General features: G+C 54.5%; 1 protein-coding gene across 4 annotated transcripts in view; it reads right to left on the bottom strand.

Annotated features, from left to right (window-relative positions):
* The window catches only part of KCNAB2 (potassium voltage-gated channel subfamily A regulatory beta subunit 2), an 83629-nt gene that overhangs the window by 15498 nt on the left and 46521 nt on the right, over window positions 1-21610 (bottom strand). For all 4 annotated transcript variants that reach the window (XM_032394998.1, XM_032395016.1, XM_032395009.1 and 1 more), the window contains 3 exons: window positions 10210-10253; window positions 9384-9421; window positions 2449-2528 (listed from right to left, as the gene is read on the bottom strand). In XM_032394998.1, coding sequence (XP_032250889.1) covers window positions 2449-2528; window positions 9384-9421; window positions 10210-10253 — 162 coding nt within the window. The remainder of the gene's footprint in view (window positions 1-2448; window positions 2529-9383; window positions 9422-10209; window positions 10254-21610) is intronic.

The following is a 21610-nucleotide window of genomic DNA, read 5'->3' on the forward strand; positions in this document are numbered from 1 at the left end:
AAGGGAGGAGCTGATGTCCTGCTTGGCAAGGCCAGCAGCATCCTATTTCCCTGGCCTGCTGGAAACTCACCGGGGAAAATGTTTGGCAATGTTACATGGGCGAGGTTTCCAGAGAATTTTTTTCTAAAAGGTAAATTATTCATCAAGTGCATCCTCTCTTTTCAGAGACAATCAACATGTATTCAGGGCCAGGGGCTGAATTTCCAGCAGAGTGCGTGCATGGGTGCGTGCGTGCGTGTGTGTGTGTGTGTGTGTGCATGCGTGTGCATTCATGTGTGTGGGTACATGCGTCTCTCTCGTTTCTTGCTTTTGAACAATAGAGAGACAGATGCCATGCTGACTGCTCTCTGTTCTTTTTGGCGTTACTCTGGCCCTGCACCAAACTCAGGCTAGCCGGGGTCATGGGCGGGCTGTTCCAGCCTTGCTTGGCACTGCAGTGCTGGATTAACTTTTAAGAACTTTCTGCTTGTAGCAAAATGTTTCTGAGCAAAAACAACAGACGGAGAATGATCCATACCCAGTGCTACATTCCAATTATAAAAGTGCCTGAGTCATCCACTCAGAAATAATGGGCTCTAATTTGCAAGCTGTTCAGCATACATTCTGAATGCTCTTCATTTATGGTCAAGATGTACAGAAATTCACTCAGCCCTGGGCCTCTTCCTTTTATTCCTTGGTCCCTCATTTGTGGGACAAAAAAGGTCAGGAAAGGAGGAAGGGAGAAAAGCAATCAGTGGTCCTGGGGAGTTGTAGACAATCAGCTAACCACAGCCTGTTGCTTATGGCTATGAATTCCTCTGGCCCTGAATTTGGTAAGCCTGACATCTGCTGGGGGGCGGGGGGCACAGAAATCCTGCGGCTCTCGGTAAGTGCCCAGATTAGCATCAGCATAAGAACCAGGGGGCTCCCCAGAATATGCCCTTGGCACTCTGGTGAGCAAGAGGCACGGTGCCTGGCCCGCCGGCCACTGGAGGGGCCCCGCAGCCCCCTGCCCAGAGCTCCTCCCTGCCCGTCCCTTGGTACACAGTGTCCAGCCTCCCCTGTGGATGACTGCTAGCACCGAGGCATTGCTGGGGGTGAGTAGGCAGGTCTAGCTCCGGGCTGGACTGAGAAGGAGCCGCAGGGGCCCAAGGAGGAGTGGAGGGCGGGATGAGGGCCGTGGGCTCCAGGGGCATCACCACCCCACGGGAAGCTGCTCTCTGAATCCTCGGCTGCTGGCGAGGCTGCCTAGTACTGATATGCCAGTCCTGGGGGTCCAGTTAATCAGGGGGAAGTGAAGACGGGCACACAGAGTGTGGACTGTGCAGGGCTGGTGCACACGGGCTGGGCCGTCTGGGGCCAGAGGAGGCTGCACGGGGCTGCCTGCTGCATGTTCTCCCGGGCGGCAAAACCGAGGCAGGAGCAGGGCCAGGGAACGGGCTGGGGTGCTGAGGCCTGGGAACGCCCGTGGGCTGGGCATGTGCATTGGGCTTTTCTACCTCTGACCTTCTGGCTTTAGTTCATCTGTCTGGAAAGCATTTCATTTTGATGGGAAGAGGCTCCCAGTATGGAGGGCTTGGGAGGGGGCTGTAGCATGAGGAGGGGCAGAGGGCTGCCGATAGGGGCTGGAGGAAATTTGGGGCTCCCGGTGGAGGTTCCCAGAGCTGTCAGGTCCTCAGACCCTGTGATGGGACTTAAGAAAAGGCCCGGCTGGCTTCCCGATTCTCAGTGCTCCGGGCCCCATCGCAAGCTGCAGGTAAAAACCCAGAGCCTTCGAGGCAGGTGCCAGCCCCGAGGCCACAGTGCACAGCCAGCCAGGCTGCAGCCAAGCCAGCTGATGGGAACTTGGCTCGCCCCAGGCAGGAGGGACCGGAGGGAGGACGAACAGAGAGCCAACAGATGACTTCACAAACAAAAGCTGACTTTTGGAAACCCGATGCAGGAGAGTGGATGATTTGATTACAGCTAGTCTTTAAAATTGAAGCCAGCAGCCTTGGCTGAAGAGGGCTTTTACATAATTGAGGAGGGAAGTTCACTGCCAAGATGGGAAGTGCTTCCTACAGCGCTCGGCTGGCCAGACTCAGCTCTCCACAGCTCGGGAGGCCCTGCGTTCCCTGCAGCCCTCACGGTACCATTAAGACGTGAGAATGTCAGACGCGCGGGAGAGCCTGGGACCGCAGCCTGATCCGGCTCTTGCCCAGCACAGCATCTGAGGCACGGGAGGGACTGGGGTCATCTCGGTGCTCGGACACACGGGGGAGTTTAGCAAGTGGCCAGTGTCCAAGTGTCCTGCAATTTTGGCTCCATGAAAACAACACCTTCTAAAGCCATTCAGAGTTTAAAAAAGCAGGCAGAGTGCGAGGCATATTTGTGGACGCTTGGGACCAAGGACTGGAGCAGCTGCAGCTCTGGTTCTTCCCAGGGAAGCCGTGGCCTGAACCACATCGTCCCACGAGAAAAGACACGTACTTGCCCGCCGCGTAGACTTCCGCAGTATCGAAGAGGTTGATGCCATTGTCATAGGCCAAGGTCATTAGCTGCTCTGCCATCTGAAATGAGAAAACCAGAGCTGTTTGTGGGAGGCACAGCCCTGCCAGGCCAGGGGGAGGCTCCAGGGCATAATCTCGTGGCCTGGGGCGCCTCCTGCCTGTCCAGGCCCTGCACCCCGGGGCTCCCCTTGTCCTCTGCTGCCATGGGACAGACGTGGAGGCAGCCCTCCGGAGCTGACCCACAAGGAGGAAAGAAGACAAAATGAATTGAAGGAAGAGCCTCTGGGCTGTGAGTTTGATGCGAGCAGGGACCCCATCTGTTGGGTCATCACAAAGCTTAGCCTCTATACTGGGTTGAACACAGCCCCCAACAGGAGTGGGATAGATCCTGGCAGAATGAGTCCCTCCTTAAAGCTATGGCTAGGAGGTGTCCTGCAGCCGTATGTCCCCGATTCCTTCCCAGCAGCCACACGAGGAGGAGGACGAGGACGATACGATTATTGTTTGCAGATGGAGAAACTGCCATCCTCAGTGAGCACTCTGGCTGCGGCAGGCGCTTCTCCACTGCCTGGCAGGCAGAGGCTGATGAATGGTGCCCAATCGGCACATGCCTTCCACCAGATTTTGCTCCCCAGGCTGCTCTAAGGATGAGTTTGCGCTCTACCAGCAATGACCCACTGGTAGTGGGGGTGAGGATCGAGCAGCCAGAGGAAGCGCCCCCTGCCATGAACAGCCCCTCCAAGATGCAGCAGAGATCTCTGCTGGTCCTCTGGATGGTGCAGGTGCCCCTTTGAGAGTCACAGATGCAAACTCCCCCGCTCTTCACTTCTCAAAGCTCAGCTCAGAGTGCTAAGCCTCCCTCCCTAGCTACCCAGAGTGGGGTGAGTCATACTTAACAACCCATGGCTGGGATGAAAAGCCAGCCATGTTTGGCTTCGTGGAGATTCTCTCAATACCAAACCCAGAAGCCCCATGGGCCAGGCAGGTATGGAGAGGGAGGCTGGTGGCCAGTGGGGACCACGGGGGTGGGGGGACCGACACTCAATCGTTACCCCTGGGAAGGCAGCTCAGCGTGGCTACATCTTTTGATTTTTCAAGAGAAGCCAGGGATCCAGGGTATTTGGATCTCCCGATTTTCAAATGCTGGCAATGAACCCCAAAGATTTCTGATACTGAGCAGGCCAAAGCTAACCCCCATTAGTTAGCAGCTGTCATTTCAGTCAGAAAGCCCAGGGGGAAGAAAGGCCACTGGTGGAGGAATTTTCTGGATCCATCTGCAGGGCTGGTTGGCTCCACTGGAGCTCAAGCGTAACCATGTATCAGACGCATCCATGCACCCTCCTCCAAGTGTAACCATGTATCAGACGCATCCATGCACCCTCCTCCAAGTGTAATCATGAATCAGATGCATCCATGCCCCCTCCTGGGAGCCTCTTCCTCCTCCTGTGCCCACCCCCGGGCTCCTTTTTTCCTCTCCAATGCTCCAGGCACCCCAGGCTCCTTCACCGGTTCATCTCTGTCTTCAACCTGACTTTTCAGGGATGTGTCTCACCAAGCCCCTGAGCTCTGCCCAGGAGAGCACCCCGTGCTGGGCCCCTAGCCAGGTTATACAGACGATTTAGGGGTACGTGCTGCCTCCTGGGAAGGGTTCTGGGTGGAGGTGACTCAGTACGAGGGCTTTTATTATCTTCACGTTTCAGACCCTGTGTATCTTCTTATACGCCCATCTTGCTTACCTGGAGAACAGCATGCTCTAGGTGTTCATCTGGGCTTTGCTCTTCCCACTTACACTACATCTTAGAAATCAACCCATATTCGTTCATGGAGATCTTCTTCATTCTTTTTAAAAATTGTGGTAAACCATGCATAACACAAAACTGACGATTTTAACCATTTTTAGGTGTGCATTTCTGTGGCGTTAAGGACATTCATGCTGTGCAACCATCAGCAGTGCTTGTCTCCACAACCTCTCCATCTTCCCAAACAGAAACTTGGTCCCCATGAAACACCAACTTTGCACTCCTCCCTCCCCCAGCCCCTGGTGCCCACCCATCTGTTCTCCGTTTCTAGAATTTCGACTCCCTTGTTACCGCACCCAGGTGGCGTCATACGGTATTTGTCTTTCTGTGACTGGCTGACTTAATGAATTTAACGTGAGGCCTTTAGGGTTCATCCACGTTGTAGTGTGTGTGAGCACTTCCAGGGCTGGGTTTGGAGGGTGGTTAGGAGTTGGCCAGGCATGAGCACCCACTTGGTCCAAGCCAGAATGCCCTCAGCTGGGTTTCTGTGGTAGCCCCTAACTCTCTCTGCTTCTGTCCTTGCACCCATCACCCTACCTGGGGCAAAGTGTGGTCCACGGACCAGCAGCATCAGCGTCCGCCGTGCCTAATCCCGGGCTCTGCCCCAGGCCGGGCCCATCAGAAGCTACACGTTAACTGGATTTCCAGGGAACTCGTGCATACATTCCAATTTGAGAAGCACCCCTCATCCTTGGGGGACAGCCTAACCTCAGTGGAGCAGTGAGAGTGAACCTTTTGAGTGAAGTCAGGTCAAATTTCCTCTCTGGCTTCTATGTCACAAGTGGTCAAAGCCAAGGTCCCCACCAGATCTGCTCCCTCACCTCTGCCCCCATCTCTCAACCTGGGGCTCCTCCTGTGGCCTCTTGAAGGCTGGGTCCAGTCCTGTACCTTTGACCTGGAATGCTCTCTCTCTGAATCATCACATGGCTCACTCTTGCTTCCCCCTTCCCTGATCATCCTGCACAAATGGGAGCCTGCATCCCAGTCCTCCTTTCTCTGTGTTTGATTAAATAATGGCTCCTGGAACCTGTGAATGGTTTCTTGGGTAGAAAAAGGGTCTTTGTAGATGTGATAACATGAAGGGTCTTGAGATGGGAGATGGTCCTGGATTATCAGGTGGACCCTGAATGCCACCACAGGTGTCCTTATAGGAGGGAGGCAGAGAGAGATGTGACACAGAGGAGCAGGAACGTGACCACGGAGGCAGACACTGGAGCGAAGTGGCCACCAGAAGCTGGAGGAGGCGTGGAAGAATCCCATTCTCCTCCCCCAGAGGTCCCACTGGGAGCGCGACCCTGCTGACACCTTGGTTTCAGCTCTGTGATCCTGATTTTGGACTTCTGACCTCCAGGCCTGTGAGAAAATAAATTTCTCTAGTTCTAAAACCACACAGATGGTGGCAGTTTGTTAATGCAGCCACCGGACACGTCTAGCCCTGGGAGATAAGATGTGCGTACGGTCTGTCCCCCTCTCCAGAAAGAGAGCAGCCCACAGCAGGGATGGCACTTGGCAGGTGCTCAGCAGGCGTGAGCTGAGCGGCCACTGTCCTTGGCTGGCTCCCCCGGCCGACCCCGCGAGGCCTGCCATGCAGGAAAGGTCAGTAGTCTCTGACGCAGAGGATACCCATCCCCATTTCACCTGTCACTTAGCAGAAAGACGGAAACACGACCCTAACTACACCAGGCCAGGGAGAAAAGAGAGTGAGGGGTGGGAATTTTCCGGGCTGTGCTTTTTATTTTATTGTTTTGCTATGATTTTGGTATAATTCCTCTTCCAGGCTCCTCTTTAAAGGTTTATTTATTTATTTTAGAGGTGGGGGGATGGAGAGAGAGTGTGTGTGTGCATGTGCGAGCATGAGTGGGGGTGTGGGGGGAAGGGGCAGAGGGAGAGAGAGAATCTCAAGCAGACTCCTGGCTGAGCACGGAGCCCGACGTGGGGCTTGATCTCACGACCCTGAGGTCATGACCTGAGCCCAAATCAAGAGTCAGATGCTCAACTGCCTGAGCCCCCCCAGGTGCCCCCTCTTTCAGGTTTTTCTATGTGAAATATGCTTTTTCGCTGCAAGACTGCAGCCCTCACATACAGACCACTGCTGGCGCTGTTTTCCACGTGCTCGCTCCTGGGCCTGTCTGCACGTCATTATTTAAAACGTGACCCCTGAAGACTTGCGCTCTGTGGGTGCGTCCTGCTTGATCTGACGGAGCCTTTATTTTGAGACTGTTCGGAATGTTCCAATGTCAAAGTTCCCGAAACAAAGGCAGGAGGAACTTTAGAAGACATGTGGGCCTCCTCCCTGCTGTCCCTACTTGGGGGCCAGGGGAATCCATCCCACCCCCGAGGTGGGAGCTGGCTGTGGGCTCTGAGGCAGGCGCCGAGGTGCCATTCCCCGTTCACGGTTCTCCAGGTAAGACCCCGGGCACTTTGCTTCCTCCAAATGGGGCGATGGCAGCTGCCTCCCTGGGCTGATAGAGGGCTGAGTGCCATAACAAATGCAGTTTGTAGCTACTGTCCTTATTAGATTTCTAATGCCCGGCTGCTCTGAGCACATGCTCTCAGGAGGAGTTTTTTTTACTTGAGCAGCCATGTGAGGTCACGAAAAGGACACTGGACTAGAGGTTGGAAACCTGACTCTGACCAGGCCAGCTCCAACATTTGGCCACGTGATCGGAGGTTTACTAACACTGTCTGCTTCCTCTGGGGGTTGGCTCTGCTCTGCCTGGCCCCCTAGGACCGTCCCCAGGGCCACAGCCCCACAGACATTTGCAGACAGAGGACAGGCAACGACCCGAGACTACACACTTTAGTCTTTGTGGGCCAGATGGTCTCTGTGGCAACTTATAATGGAAAAGCAGCCACAGACCGTATGTAAATGAATGGGCGTCGCTGCCTGCCAATAAAACTTTATTTATAAAAAAAAGGGTTGTGGAATTCATAGAGAGAGAGAGCAGAGTAGAGGTTACCAGGGGCTGGGGAGTTGTTCCCTCATGGTTACAGAGTTTTGTTTGGGGTGATGAAAACTTCTGGAGGCCGACCGTGGTGATGGTTGCACAGCAAAGAGAATGTACTTAATACCATGGGACTGTACACTTAAAAATGGTTAATAGGGTAAATTTTACGTTATGCATTTTTTTACCACAATGAAAATGGTGAAAATAGCCAATTTTATGTCTCGTATATTTAATTAAAAGTAAAAAAAAAAAAGAAAAAGAAAAAAAAAAACGAGGCTGGGGGCCGGATTTGGCCTGTGGACCGTTGCTCATGGACATCTGCGGAGTCCTGCCATGGACTCCCCTTTGCCACATTAAATCCACCCCATCCTCATTTCTGTGTCTCCCTGGCATCACGGTGTCCTGCACACAAAAGGTAACCCTAAAAACAGGACTCTGTTTCTGCATTACTTGGCAGGCCACCCACCTTCCTCTGGACACGGGCTTAGCAAGGAACCTCGTGTTCCAGATGGGGCACCCATCTGGAATGCCCAGGGGGCTCGTGGCCTCCCCACTTTGGGGCAGCACATATGTTCCTCTGTGGTCCCGGGATGGTCCTGGATTCCCCGTAGTTCCAACCCTGCTGGCTTGGACAGGGCAGGCAGCCAGCTAAAGAATAAAACGTGGGCGTTCTTCATCTGAACCGTGGCGAGGTGGGCCCCTCATCCTTGACGTATTGATTTTTTTTGGATGCTGACTGTAGGATTTAATACGAAAATTCTGCTTGCTCCTTCGCTCAATCATTTTCACCTGCCAGGACCTTTGAGAACCCCGAGTCTGTCATCTATTGTATCTGCTGTCCTCCCAGCTTTGTGTCATCTGGAAACAACTTCTAGTATCTTCATACGTGTCACTGTCTACATGATGGAGACACGGCAGAGGCCGGAGCCACCAGGGCCACCACTGGGTCATTAATCAATACTCTTTGGGTGCAATGGATCTGTTGGTGAAAAAAATCACCTAAGGTGGATGGTTACCATCCAGCCACTTCTCTGTGTCTTTCTCGCAAGGGCATCACACATAGGGTACCGAATGCGATTTGGAAATGAAGTCATTCCTCCCCACAGCGAAAGGGAAACAGGTGAGTCGGACACTAGTGATTTTGGGTGAACCACAAAGGGCTCCGGGGCTCCAACCTTCTGTGCCAAGTGCTTGCAACCAATCTGGTGGCTAAAGGCAAAGCAGTTTCCTGCACCTCAAAAACTCCTTTCTCCTGAGATAGTCCAGAGCCAGAACCTCAGAACAAGGGCAAGGCGTTCTACAACCAGCTACTGTCATTAAAGGAAAAAGGGACAAAAGCACAAATTAAATACATTTAGATTTTGACAGAAGCAAAGCTTTTCCTTTGAAAACTAACTGAGCAATCACAGCTAACAAGGTCTCAGATGAACGCACTTATTAATTTTTAAATGCAACCTTTCTGAGAGTAAGTAGGGCAGACGTGAGGACAGCTTCGTGTGCAGATGTCCAGAGCTCTTGGAGCAAATGTCCCTGCTCTCCCTTCCCAGATAATCACTCGCTGCCCAGAAGTGCACCCCGGCCCACAGACGCTGGCGACACCACCCGGCGTGTGAAAAGAGGAGCCCCAGCGAATGCACAGGGTAAACGACAGCTATGGGAAAGGAGCAGCTAGGGGCTGGGTAAAATGTAAAGCGACTCAGAATCTTCAACTTGCAGCAAAATTTGCAGAATCTGCATCCTAAATGACCTCAGCAGACACGTACTGAAGTTTCATATCCATGTGGGGGTACTCTGTCGGAGCAGTTTAGAAAGACACGGGGCTGTGTGATTTGGAAACGATGGCCTCCCTGGATTTTCCTGGCTAGTGAGGGACTAAGCGTTGTGCAGATGAGGAACCTGAGTTTCTGGGCCTTTTGGGGACTCACGGGCGCCCCAAGGCACCCAGCTGCGAAGTGCAGGCACCAGATTTGGCATCTTTTAGCCCTGCCATGGCTCCCCCGTCATCCTTCCCGCTGCCCCAGAGGGCCACGGCACCCTTGAGGAGCGGCATGAGAGAGGCTGCGGTGGCCGCCGTGAGCACGGGCCCATGGTTCATGTGGTGGACCCTACAGGTGCCCGCTGTGGCTGGCCTTTGCTGGGACCTGGGGCCTGCGGGAGCCCCGCCTTACCTCATCGGTGATCTGGCCTCCGAAGGTCACCCATGTTCCTGGAAGGAGACACATGGGCTCAAGTCAGAGAACTTCTCCAGGGAGCTTGCCCCCCCCCGCACAGGGTGCTTCGTCCTCAGGCTGCAGGGCCTGGGGGGCAGCCATAGCCCAGCATGCCACTCTGCTCTGCGGTGAGCACGTCCTCGGCATGTGGGGACACTTGGCCTTCAGGGCATGTCTCCCTCTCTTGGGGACACCAAACTGGGGGACAGGAAGGGCTGCAGGTGTTTGAAATGCTTGTTGGGGCTCAAGCCGATCAGCTCCTATTCTCATGACCTGCCCTAGGCAGCAGGATGAGGGATGCCTCCTTGAAAACGGGCCAGGTCTGATAGCGATGCCCTCGCACTTGCTGGGCGTGTGTGTGTGTGTGTGTGTGTGTGTTGAGGGTTGAGGGCTGTGTCGGGAGCATATTGTAGGTACCATGGAAGTGGAGGGACAGTGTATGCTGAGAACAGAGCTCACATCTGGGGAAAGTCTAGATAAAAGGGCAAAATCTGACTGCCCTCTATGAGGACTCAGTCTTGTAAGGAGAGAAGATGCTCTCCAGACACACCTGGGGCCAGGGTGCTTCTCTGATTTTCTGTTGTGAGGCAGGGGTCTGTGTGTGCACAGGGCCCCTGGGACTCCCCTCCCCTCCCCCATTCCTCTCCTGGTTGCCATGGCAACCGAGCCTCGCCATCCCTCCAATCCTGCTTCCATCCCCTCACCCCCAGGGCTGGCCCCTTCAGCCCTCCCAAAGCCCCTGCCTCCTTGGGTGGCTCTGGACCAAGGGGGCCCCTATACTCACCGAGCCCCAGACAGGAGACCCGTAGTCCCGACTTGCCCAAGTTCCTGGAAAACAAACTTGGTGTGAGTTCTCAGTGATCAGGACAGGACCTGCCGGCCAGGCATGGCCCCCCCCCCCCCCGCAATGTTCCCAAAGGCCAGCCCCAAGCTTGAACCCCCCACTCTAGTCAATGTATCTTTTGAGACTCTGAAGGCAAGGGGTCCTCTGGAGAGAGGCCTGTGGCTCACATGCCCCTAGGCATAAAGAGCCAACTGTCCGTTCCCCCGCCTGCCATACCCACACCAGGGCACGGCTGCGTGGTTGGGCCACGCTGGTGAGCACGGCGGGGCCTGGAGAGCCACCTCGAAAGAGAGTAGTGGAATGGGCTGACGGAGGCCTTGTGGTACTGGCCATCACGGGCCTGCTGAGGTACCTGCCAGATGAAGATCCCAAGGTCTATATATGAAGGGGCCACAGGTCATCACTAATGTCCTTAGGAGGTCATGGAGGGTGGCAGGGCCCTCCTGAGGACTGGGATGCCCATCTGTCCTGGCCTGTTTGTCCTGGCACAGGCTGGCCGGGGGCCTGCAGGGGCAACCACAGGCCGGATGGTCCTCAAGCATCATGTCTTCGATCTCCCACAGCTCTGTGGGTCAGGTGCCTTCCTTTTCCCGATATTCCCATTTTACATAAGAGTACACGGGACCTGCCTGGGAGCAGAGAAGTCAGGATTCCACCTAGGCAGTCAGCTCCGCAAGCATGCGCCCCACCACGATGGTGTGTCCCTTTCCCCATTCACGGGGGACACAGGACATGAGCTGCTCACATGGTGAAGTGGCCCAGGGCAGGCTGGGAGTCCACTACCCTCGGAGGAACCCCGTTGCCGGCAACCCGGTCCTGGGACCAGCCCGGGGTGCGACATCCTGCCAGGCAGTGGGAAGTCAGAGAGTTGTGACAGACTCAGAGGGTGAACCCCAGCCTCCTTCCCTGAGGGCTCCAGCTTTTCCCTGTGTCCTCATTTCTCTACCCAAACCTGGCTCCCTCGGACACTCTGAAGCCTCAGTTTCCTGGTTCCCAGACCCCAGGACCCTGCTCATATCACAGGCGGTCGTGGGGGGTGGGGTGGGGATATAACAAACTTGTAAACGGTTTGAGTCACCAAATTTAAAGTAGTTCTAGAATGTCCAGGTTTCTTCTCCAATTTCCCATTAAAACTGGCCCAGCTGCCAGCCCACTGTTCCTGCTGAGTGCTGGGCTTTTCCCTGCATAGGTTCAGAACAGCAGCTGGTATCTGTCAGGGAGGGGAGCAGATCAAGTAGAGGCTCTGAAGCCTCTGAGGCCAGAGGCTCTCAAACCCTGGCTGTGTGCCCCCGGGTGCGTGATGTAACCCCCTGCTGCCTCAGTGTGCCCCTCTGCAGAATGGGCTCACAGGGCTGGCCACGAGGATGAAACCAGATAACACGTGCCTGGGGCATCACAGAACACTGACTGACCCTGCCTTTTCCCTCACGCGAGAAGCCACGGACAAACCAAAGAGCTTTGAGAGTTACTGTGTTAAAAAACTAAAGTGTCCCCTGTTCTTCTCCCCTATAAATCAGTGAAGTAATCTGATGATGCCCTCAGCATGGCTCGTATGTTCTGACCCGGAGCAACTTTTTGTGGTTGTCAGAAAGGAAGGTGATATGTTATCACGTTGTAAATGCACATAATGCTATCGCGTCTCCATAAGCCTCTGGGAAAATACTTAGAATATTCCTGATTTAGCTTCAGATTTGCTATGAGAGAGTTAAAATATAATATGTACAAAATTTAAGGGCTGAGTAGTCAAAGACATGACTTAAAGGTTTTCTTATGTCCTTCAAATCATGTTTGAATTGATGTTGCTTCTAAGCAGAAAGTTAATTTTTGTTTTGTTGTCTATACATAAACTGGAATTAAACAGTCGTTTTTTAAAAAAAGGAAGAAGGGCACACCTGCATCATCTATAGACCGTGCATCGGGCCAGGCCTATTTAACAGTGCAGATAATCTTCCCCACGCTAGCTAGAAATGACCTGTGGCGGAAAATCAGAGCATTGCTTACAAGCAGTCTGGGAAGGAAGCAAAAGGGATGGAAGATTCTGATCAGTGGTTCTTAACTGTTTGGGGGTCACAGGCCCCTTTGAGAAACCGATAAAGGCTGTGGACCCCTTGCCTGGAAATGTGCAGGACACAAAAACCCTGAGAACCCTGTTTGCAATGCATGGGCGCTCACAGGGCCTCGGGCACCTGGTCTCGATAAATCCAGGTGCTGGAAGGGAGGCTGAGCTCCTGACTCTGCAAAACTAACTCCCACTTGTGACCACAGGGAGCAGTTTCCTGGCCAGGAAGTGGATGGCTAAGTTTTAGGTGTGTCCTCCTGAAGTTCCCTTTACCAGCGTGGAACCAGATGCCTGAACGCGCTGTGTGTTCAGGGGGGCGAGCGGCTTTAGCAAGAGACAGACGAGAGCCCAGAACACCGGGCAGAGCCCGCCCGGGTCTGTGGCTGTAAGGGGTGCCTGCCACCCCTTGTCCACCAGAATGGGCTGGGACCCAGGGCGTTCGGCTCTCTGGCTGCTTCTCCACCCACTGCCCACAGGAATAATTTAACGAAACTAGGACACCGCGTGATGCCGTAATTACCCCGCTCAAGTTGTCTCCCCGATAAAATGACGGTATTAGTTCTGCCATCCACTGCCAGGCCTTGGGAGAAGGAATGAGAAGGGACAGGGTGTCTCCAGGCTAAAAGCTACATAAATACGGCTGTTCGCTGGGGGTGGGGAGCGCCACAAATCTCTACCTCGTCTGGACCAGGGGCTGGGGACACGTTGCCCCTTGAAACTCCCAAGACTCGAACATCGTTTCCGACAGATTTTTCTCCCCTAATTAAAAGTCGACATACTGATAAAAGAGTTGGCTAAATCCCTAAACCCAAATAATGTTAGTCTCCATTGATTTGCCTTATGTCTCTCCTGTGGTCTGGAAAAATGCTAATGAGGATTCATGGGTTCAACCTCTGCCGGAGGAGGGAGCTGATCGCTCCGCGCCCCTTGATACTGCGCCTCCGACTCGGGGGATTACAGGTCCTTTAAAAAGAGTCCGAGGCCTTTCAGTTCAGCCATGCGGGTGGAGGACAACACTTTGAGCCTGTGGCCTTAATGAGCTGGTGTGATGGATGTGGGAGCCAGGGTGTTTTCTGGTCAGCTGTTAAATTGGTGGGGTGACGACCTCTTGACAGGCCTGCCCCGCTCCCAGACTCCAGGCTCCCTACGGACAGGCCTGGGCTTCTAGGTCTTCACCCCCAGATTGTAGCTGACATCAGCAAGGTCTCAGGGGTGTTTGCTGGGTAAACGGGGGGTGAGAAGCCCTCGCACTGACACCAGGCCCTTGGGGCTGAATGCTGGCCCCTCCCCCTGATTCACAGGGCTTGGCATTGTGCTTCCCCCATATTGAGCCCTTCTTGGGCCCTCCAGCAAGAATGTGGCACTCTGGCCACCCACTTTTAGTTCCCTTAACACCAAAGGGTGTGGCTGGAGGCCCCCTCCTGGCCAGCTTCCTAAGGAGGTGGTCAGAGTGGGGGGTAAAGAGCAATCAAGCCCCCTATGGCCCCCATCTGCATCCTCGCTGTGGCCCTGGGACAGTCACGATGGAGCAGCCCCGTGGGGCAGGTGGTCTGTGCTCACCAAGGGCACCCAGTGGTTGGGATTCTGGCTCCCACTTCAGCCTCTATGAAACTACACTTCCTGCAGGTGTATAAACCCTCCTTCCTCCCCCCACACTGTCGAGAAAAGTTCAGCAGGCCATATGTAAGGACAGATGGGGGTCCCCTAGTTAGGAAGTGCTGGGGCTGGGATCTGAACCCAGCTCCTCAGACTGCAAACCCCCTAGCCTAATGAGCATCTCCCCTTACCGTCTGTCTCACCCTCCCTGCCTCTTGCACAAACAAGTGCACAGATGTACGTGCAAATATAGGCACATGCATGCTGGGCAGACCCGCACGCGCACACACACACCCACACAGTAATCTCGAGCACCCAGGCTCTTCGAGATTTACTTCTTAATGGATCATAGGATCTTCAGCAGGAAATCATGTTAATACCCGTATTTTCCATTTACATAGCACTTCACGTTTTTAGAAATGGTCTCACTTATATTAACTCCTTTAATGATCCCAGGACTGACTTAAAAGTAGCAGCAGGTAACAGGTATCTAACTCGAAATACATAGTGTGTTTACTCTTAGCTTTTAATCCCCACTTAAAAAAAGATATAAGCCAGCAGGGCTTCTAGACTAGAGAAGTCCATTCTGGATTGTCCTCACTGAGCTTAGAGGTGGGGACACAAGCTTTTCCTCCAGAGGCTCATAAAAGAATATCAAACGCCCCCAAGGGACCCAGGTAAGGAGGGGATATGGGCAGAGAAGCAGAAGGACTTCAGAGTTATTCCAAAATTCATCTCCAGGAGGCACAGGACTCCACACGGTTCTTTCACGTGTTTCCCACCTCAGGCATTGGTCTGGGGGAGGTATGAGCTCTACATTTCGGTTGTCAGGAGTGATGCTCTCAATACTTTTCAAGTTGGCTGCACCACCAGCTAGAAACCCAGACACTGTGCTCAAATACAGGGAATCTGCAAGCCCCCTAGCCTAATGAGCATCTCCCCTTACTGTCTCCCCTTACCTAGAATCTTCTGTGGCTCTTTCTGAGCCTATGTGACTCTTTGGGTCCAGCTGATACAGATTGTTTGTTGTAAGAACATCATTTCCCCATTCTAGAAAGGGCGAAGGGCTAAGAAAGGCCAGACCCCCAAGCCAGGTGCCCTACGACCCTGCCCCCAGAGGTCTTTTGTACAAAGCTTCGACTCTCCTCTTCCACCTGGTTGCATCCACCGAGCATCTGAGCAAGGCCCAGGGTGGAGCAAGGGATATGCAAGGAGCAGGAGGAAGGTCCCTGCCCCTGACACCGTCTCCACATACAAGCCATGGTGAGAGAGCCTGGAGCCAGGTGGTGGACTGAGCCCAGGCAGAGGTACACAGGACAGCCGGGGCTAAGCCACCGGCAGGGAAGTCCAGATACTGCTCTGTGCCCTGCGGAGTGGTAGTCCCGCCCGTGGAGGAACCTGGGCCTGGGGTCTAGCTCAGGTCCGGCAGGGAAAATTAATTTCATCACGTGGTTCACCCAATGGTCCCTGAATATCAAACCAACACCTGTCATGATGCCCTAACTGCAAAGACCACCCACGGGGCATCTTCTGGGGCCCTGTGTGCTCCGGGGAGGGCAAGGAGGGCAGGACGCCTGTGGCCAGCGTCGGGGGGGGGTTCCCAGAAAGAGAAAGGATCACAGGGTCCTCCGTGGGAGGCTTTGTTATTGTTACCGCCCCCCCCCCCCCCCCCCCCCCCGTCAAAGGAAACAAATGGGCAGAAGGAAGAGAAGCCCTCAGCACCTTCCCGCCCCCCTGCCCCGGCCTTCCTCTCAGCGGTGCTGAAGAAAGAAGCTTGGGGCTGACCCTGAGCCGCGATGGTATTTCTCACCCAGTCTACACAGTGCTAGGAGCCCCCCCACCCCGGCCCCCGCCCCAGCTTCTCAGTACGCCAAGTGCCCACAACTGACAACGGATTTGCAGATTTTCCCGGCTCTCTCTGACAGGGGTGATGGGGGGGGGCAGCCTCAACCCCACGAAGCACCCCTGGGGCCCGTACCTATATTTCATCCTAGGCTGTTTCACGCTGGTGTCACCGGCGCACGGGAGGCTCTGCATGGACAGGTGTCCCAGGCTCCGGGCCACCATGGCCACGGCGCGGAAGCGGCCACGGGAGCCCAGGCTGGGGCTGCTGGCCGCCGGACGGCCCAGCCGCTCCTCGGGGCCCCGGCCCTTGAGGCTGTGCTCCGAGCACATGAAGGACACCTGCATGCCGAGGCCGGGTGCCCAGCTCCTGGCTGTGTCCCCCTCCTTCCAGGCCTCTAGAAGCCTTCCTTCTCCCAGGATAAGACCTTATCCCAGAAAGCCAGGAAGCTGCGAGGTGTTCCTTCAGGAGTGAGGATTTCCCAAAGCAACGACAGAAAAATCCTGTGCGGTGTCCGAGGGAAGGCAATCAAATGTCCAGAATCCAGCTAGGAAAGATCTCATCAGAGGGAACCCGGAAATCCAGGTGGGGAGGGGGGAGCCATTTCCTCTCCCCTCACATCTTTCTTGGCTCCGCAGGTCCTTCCCTTGCCCTCACCCTGGCCTGGCTCAGGCTGTCCGAGCCCCCAGCCCTGCCGGACGCGGCCCCCGGGTGACTGGCTGCCAGTTTACTCCTGACCTCCGCGTGACATCGCTGTCCTCTGAGGGAGAAGGGAGGGCGCCTCCCATCAGGGTGGCAGCCTGGGGGTAAGCAGGCTGCTGCCGGGGGGGTTTCGGGGAGCAGCTGCTTTTCCAGGCTTCCCAGAGCTCAACTCCCGGCTCTGCACACCACGGGCTGTTGGGGCTCCCACCAAGTAAATTAGGTGACCGGTGAGAAGCGCAGGAGGCATCTAGCGATTCATTATTAATAACACGGGATGCACAGCCGCCTGCCCTGGCGGATCCCCGGGAGGCCGGCCCTGGCTGCTCCAAGCTGACAGCCGGCACTCAGACAGGCAGGCGCTGCAGCCGGGAGGACCGCTGAGCTTGCAGGCAGCCGGCCGAGGCCAACTCTAGCTGCTTGGGGTTCGCACCCAGGAAAGTGGGGCTTCCACTAGGGTTTGGTGCAGGGAGAAGCCGAATCTTCCGAAATGTGGAGAAAAGACTCCTCTGTCCAGATGATATAATGCAGACGACCTGAGCAGAGAAAGCTGGGGGTCGTGGACCAGAGACCTGAGAAGTTTTAGCACTCCACGGTCCTTAGGTCACAGCAGACTCTCAGTAAATATTTCTGGAATGAATGCGTGAATGAATGGATGAAGACAGACACCTCTCCGTTACCCCATCCTCCTTTCCCACACTCATGGGTTCAGGATGAAGCTGGGAGCAAGGCTCTCCTCCTGGAACAAAGCTCACGAGGTGTCCTCAAACCCCAGGAGATGCCCCCAGTGGCAGTAGGGGCAAGGTAAGCCCTGGCCAAACTGCTCTTTGGGTTCTTTCTTGCCATGTGGGAGGGGCAGTGAAAGAGAGGAAGAGAGCAGGTGGTTGAGGTCTTGTTCAGGCTCTGCTGCTAATTTGCTGTGTGATCACAGGCAGGGGGCTTGCCCTCTCTGGGCCTCCACTGACAAAATAAGGGGTGTGGTCTGAGAAGATGCTCTCTCCTCCAGCTTGGACCCCCAGGGCCCTTCCACACCAGCTGGCTGTCTACCCTCTGCTCTGACAGGACCCAGAGAAGAATCCACCCAAAGATGTTCATGATGAATGGTGCCTGAACTTGTTCTCAGCCCTGGCCCTGCCTTTTTGACATGGATGTTAAGAATGAAATCTTGTTCCTGTCCTGGCCTCCCTGCTCCTGAGCTGCGTAGCCTAGGGCAAGTGACTTCCTCTCTGAGCCTCAGTGTTCTCTGTGTCCTATGCAGATGACAGAGCATGGTCAGATCACAAATGGTATGTACTCCCATGATCCTGAAGCATGAAGGATTTTTGGAGGTGGGATTCAGTACAGGCCTACTCTACCCCCATCTCTTCACTGGTAACTGTACCCCTTTTGTCCTCCCCAGGCCTGATGCAGCAGCAGGAGACACCCCCTGAGGATGATACCCAGACCCAGGGACAGAGCTGGGGCCTTTGCCAAGGCAGCCCCGGCAGGTCACAGATACCACCTTCAGATGCCAGTGGGGGCCCCCTCAGGTCCCAGAGGTCCAGCTCTGCCTTCTTCATTTACCTGCCCACATCAGCCACAGGCCTGCCTGGCCCTCCCTGACCCTCTCGAGTGGCAAGGGCTGGGAAGGTGGAAGGGCAGCCTGCAGGGTTGACCCTACTCAGCAGCTGAGCCCTTCCTCAAGTTGGGCCCTGGCCTTTAGGAAGCCCACAGGCCTGCCAAAGAGGCTGCAGAGGGCAAAGACTGCCTCCACTCCTTCCAGGGCTCATGAGCTAATGGTCTAGGGAAAAGCTGCTCAACTACCTGTACCTGACCTGGATGCCAGGGGAACTTGTTACAAATGCAGATTCCTGGGTCTCATGCTGACCTACTGAATCAGCAGCTCTGGGGCTGGGCCTGGGAAGTTGTGTTTTTATCAAGAGCTTCTAGTGGTGCTGTGCACCTGCTCTAGGGGATGTGGAAATCTCCTACTTCATTTTTCCTTATATATTTCATTTCTCTGTGCTCTGGCAAACTATCAGATCTGGCATCTTACTGTTCCTCAGGGGTTCCTCAGATGGTGTGCTTTAAGCAGCTCCAGGTTAAGTGACATTCACAAAGACTTAGTCACCATAGTGTGTCAAATATCATCTGCCTCACCATACAACCCAGCAATTCCACTCCTAGGTATGTGCCCAGAGAACCGAAAACATATGCCCACACAAAAAACTTGAACACAAATGTCCATAGCAGCATTATTCATCATAGCCCCAAAGTGGAAACAACCAAAATGTCCATTCGTTGATGAATGGATAAACAAAATACGGTCCATCTATACAACAGAATGTTATTTAGCCATACGAAGGAATGAAGCACCAACACATGCTCCAACATGGATGAACCTTGAAAATGTTATACTGAGACAAGCTAGTCACAAAAGGCCACATGCTATATGATTCTGTTTACATGAAATGTTCAAAATAGGCAAATCCACTTAGACAGTAAGTAGCTTCATGGTTGTCAGGAGTTGGGGGGAGTGATAACTCATGTGGGTATAGGGTTCCTTTTTGGGGAGATTAAAATGTTCTAAAATTGTGGTGATTTTTGTACAACTCTATGAACATACTAAAATCATTGAATTGTACACTTTAAACATATGTATGGTATACGAATTATATCTCAATAAAGCTGTTGCCAAAAAAAAAAAATGTCATCTGCTTCAAAAGCCTCTGGGCCTTATTCTTGCCGTTCCCTGTGGGAGCACCCTTCCTGTTTCTCTGCCTTGGAAGTTCTCCTTACCCTCTGATATCACCTCAGAAACACATGCAGCCACTCCCCCAAGCACCAGTAACCTGTCCCGTCTCCAGGTGCCACCAACTACGCTCTACCCAGCGATACACCAGTGTGCTGGGAGCCACTTGCTGGTTCCGCTTGGCAAGGAGCATCCCTTCCAGATGTTGGTAGGACTGAGCAGGGTCCTGTGCTAGAACCCCAGCCCTCGCTCCATCCCACTGTAATGTATCATGGAAACGGTGGACGTGAATATTTGACCTCAGAACTCCCCGGGGAAGTCCAGGACAAAGAGATGCTGTTCTCAGCAGAGAACTGTCATGGGGAGAAGATGGGCAGGTGGGTGTTTAAAAGCTGGCCAGAGTCCGTAACTTTTCACTTGCCTTAAAACAGGGGTCATGACTTGCAATACTCTTAGAAGGTCACAAGAATTAGACAAGAGTGGAAAAGCTGGAAGCTTAAACCCTTGACCAGAACTTGCCATGATGAAAGGTCATCTCGAAAGGGCCACTCCTTTGGAACGTGTTTAGGTGAGGAGGGTGAATTCTAGACCTGCACTGGTCGACTTGAAATGGGCTTTGAGCAGAAGCATCGAGTGTGGCTGGTGGATTTTGACATGGAACAGTTTTTTTGGGGGTTTTCTGACTCTCTAGTACCTGCTGTTGTTAGAACAGCTAGTTCCTGCTGTGACTCATTAGAGGCGTGGCCACCCCAATTAAAAGCTCTCCTCTCTGTCCACAGAATGCCACTACAGAGAGCTTCTTGGAAGAGAAGCTTCTGGCTCAGCCACCTGGGATCCAGCCTGTGTCCCACCTGCCCCGGGAGGGCAGGAGAGACAGGAAAGCTTCGGCCCAGCCAGGCCCGTTCCTCCAAGATGGGGACAGGCTCACAGTGGGAGGTGACGGGCTCTCTCCCCATCATCCAGAGTGAGGCCCATGGAAGCCTCGGGGCCTGGAGTAGAAGTTCTAAAAATAACTTTTAAGAGCACAGACTGCAATATTCACTCAAGAGTGAGGATCAGGGGCGCCTGGGTGGCTCAGTTGGTTAGGCGCCTCACTCTTGGTTTCTGCTCAGGTCCTGATCTCACGGTCTGTGAAATCAAGCCCCGTATCAGGCTCCACGCTAAGTGTGGAGTCTGCTTAAGATTCTCGCTCCCTCTTCCTCTGCCCCTCCTGCTCATGCTCACTTGCTCTCTAAAATAAGATACATAAATCTTAAAAAAAAAAAAAAGAGTGAGGTTGAGCAGCTGCATCCTGCAGAGGCCAGGGTGCCTCCCCGTACCAGCAAGGCTGCCCTGACGGTGCCGAATGGAGCATGTTTTGCACCCAAAGGTGACTTCCTGCCCCAGGAGAGGGGTGGGGTGGATGCTGATGAGTTGGGGGCTTCTCCAGTGGATGGGAGGTCCTGCTTCTGAAATTTCTAAGCAAAGGGTGCCAGACTGGTGGCCTTCCTGGAGGCGGTGTCGTCTGGTAGGTAAGAGCTGAAGACCCCCGGGGGCTTCCTTCAGGACCTCACACCCCAGTCACATCCAGCGCTAACGGCCCTAGAAGGGGAAAAAGGCTAACTGGCTGCCAGTCAGCTCCTTTCACTTCTTAGCTGATGCCCGGGACAGAGCAGCTGTGCTGTGTCCTGAGGAAGTGCTTCTGGCACCTGCAGGAGCGCCTCTGAGACACCAGCTACACTGAAATGGTGCTCCTGGTGCAGCTGAGTCCCACCACACCCTGCCAGGTGGACGCTGTGCTGGTCCGCTCACACTCGAGGAAGCTGCGGCACAGAGAGGTCGAGCAGGGACGCGGACGCTGGGTCCGCCCTCATCCACAGAGGCAGCAGGCTGGGAGGTGAGCAGTGTGTCGGGGCCCCTCCCATGGAGGAGCTCCTGCTCTCAGACCCTCGGGTTAAAGGGTGAGGGCTGGGGGTCCGTCCCGGGGGACTGCCTGGTGCTGCCTGTGGATTGGATCGGGCTGTGCCGACCCCTGCCTTTCCAGGTGGATGACGCAGAACCCACCCCCCTCGTCCCCATCCTTGCTCAATGAGAAGAGCCTCTTGGGAGTGGGTCCCCCCAAATCTCGGGGTGGAGGCCTGGGGATCTGTACTGCTAACAGACATGCCCCCTGATTTCCGAGGCCAGGCCGACCGGGGAAACACCGGTTACAGAGAACCCAGTGGAGGTGTTCGGATTGCTGCGGCCCCTCCTGCTCCATGCGGAAGGGGGGCTGGTCTGCTGACACCCTGGTCCTGGTCAGCCCTCCACGGAGACCCACGAGACACCCCATGCCTGCTGTCCTCCCAGCCCCTGTTTGTGTCAGGGCAGCTCTTCCCGAACGACCGGCTGGTCTCGCCACCTCCCTCCCTGTTTCCCCCTCCCTCCCTGCCAC

This window comes from Phoca vitulina, unplaced genomic scaffold (genome assembly GCF_004348235.1).
Source record: "Phoca vitulina isolate PV1807 unplaced genomic scaffold, GSC_HSeal_1.0 scaffold2, whole genome shotgun sequence".
Taxonomy (NCBI): Eukaryota; Metazoa; Chordata; class Mammalia; order Carnivora; family Phocidae; genus Phoca; species Phoca vitulina.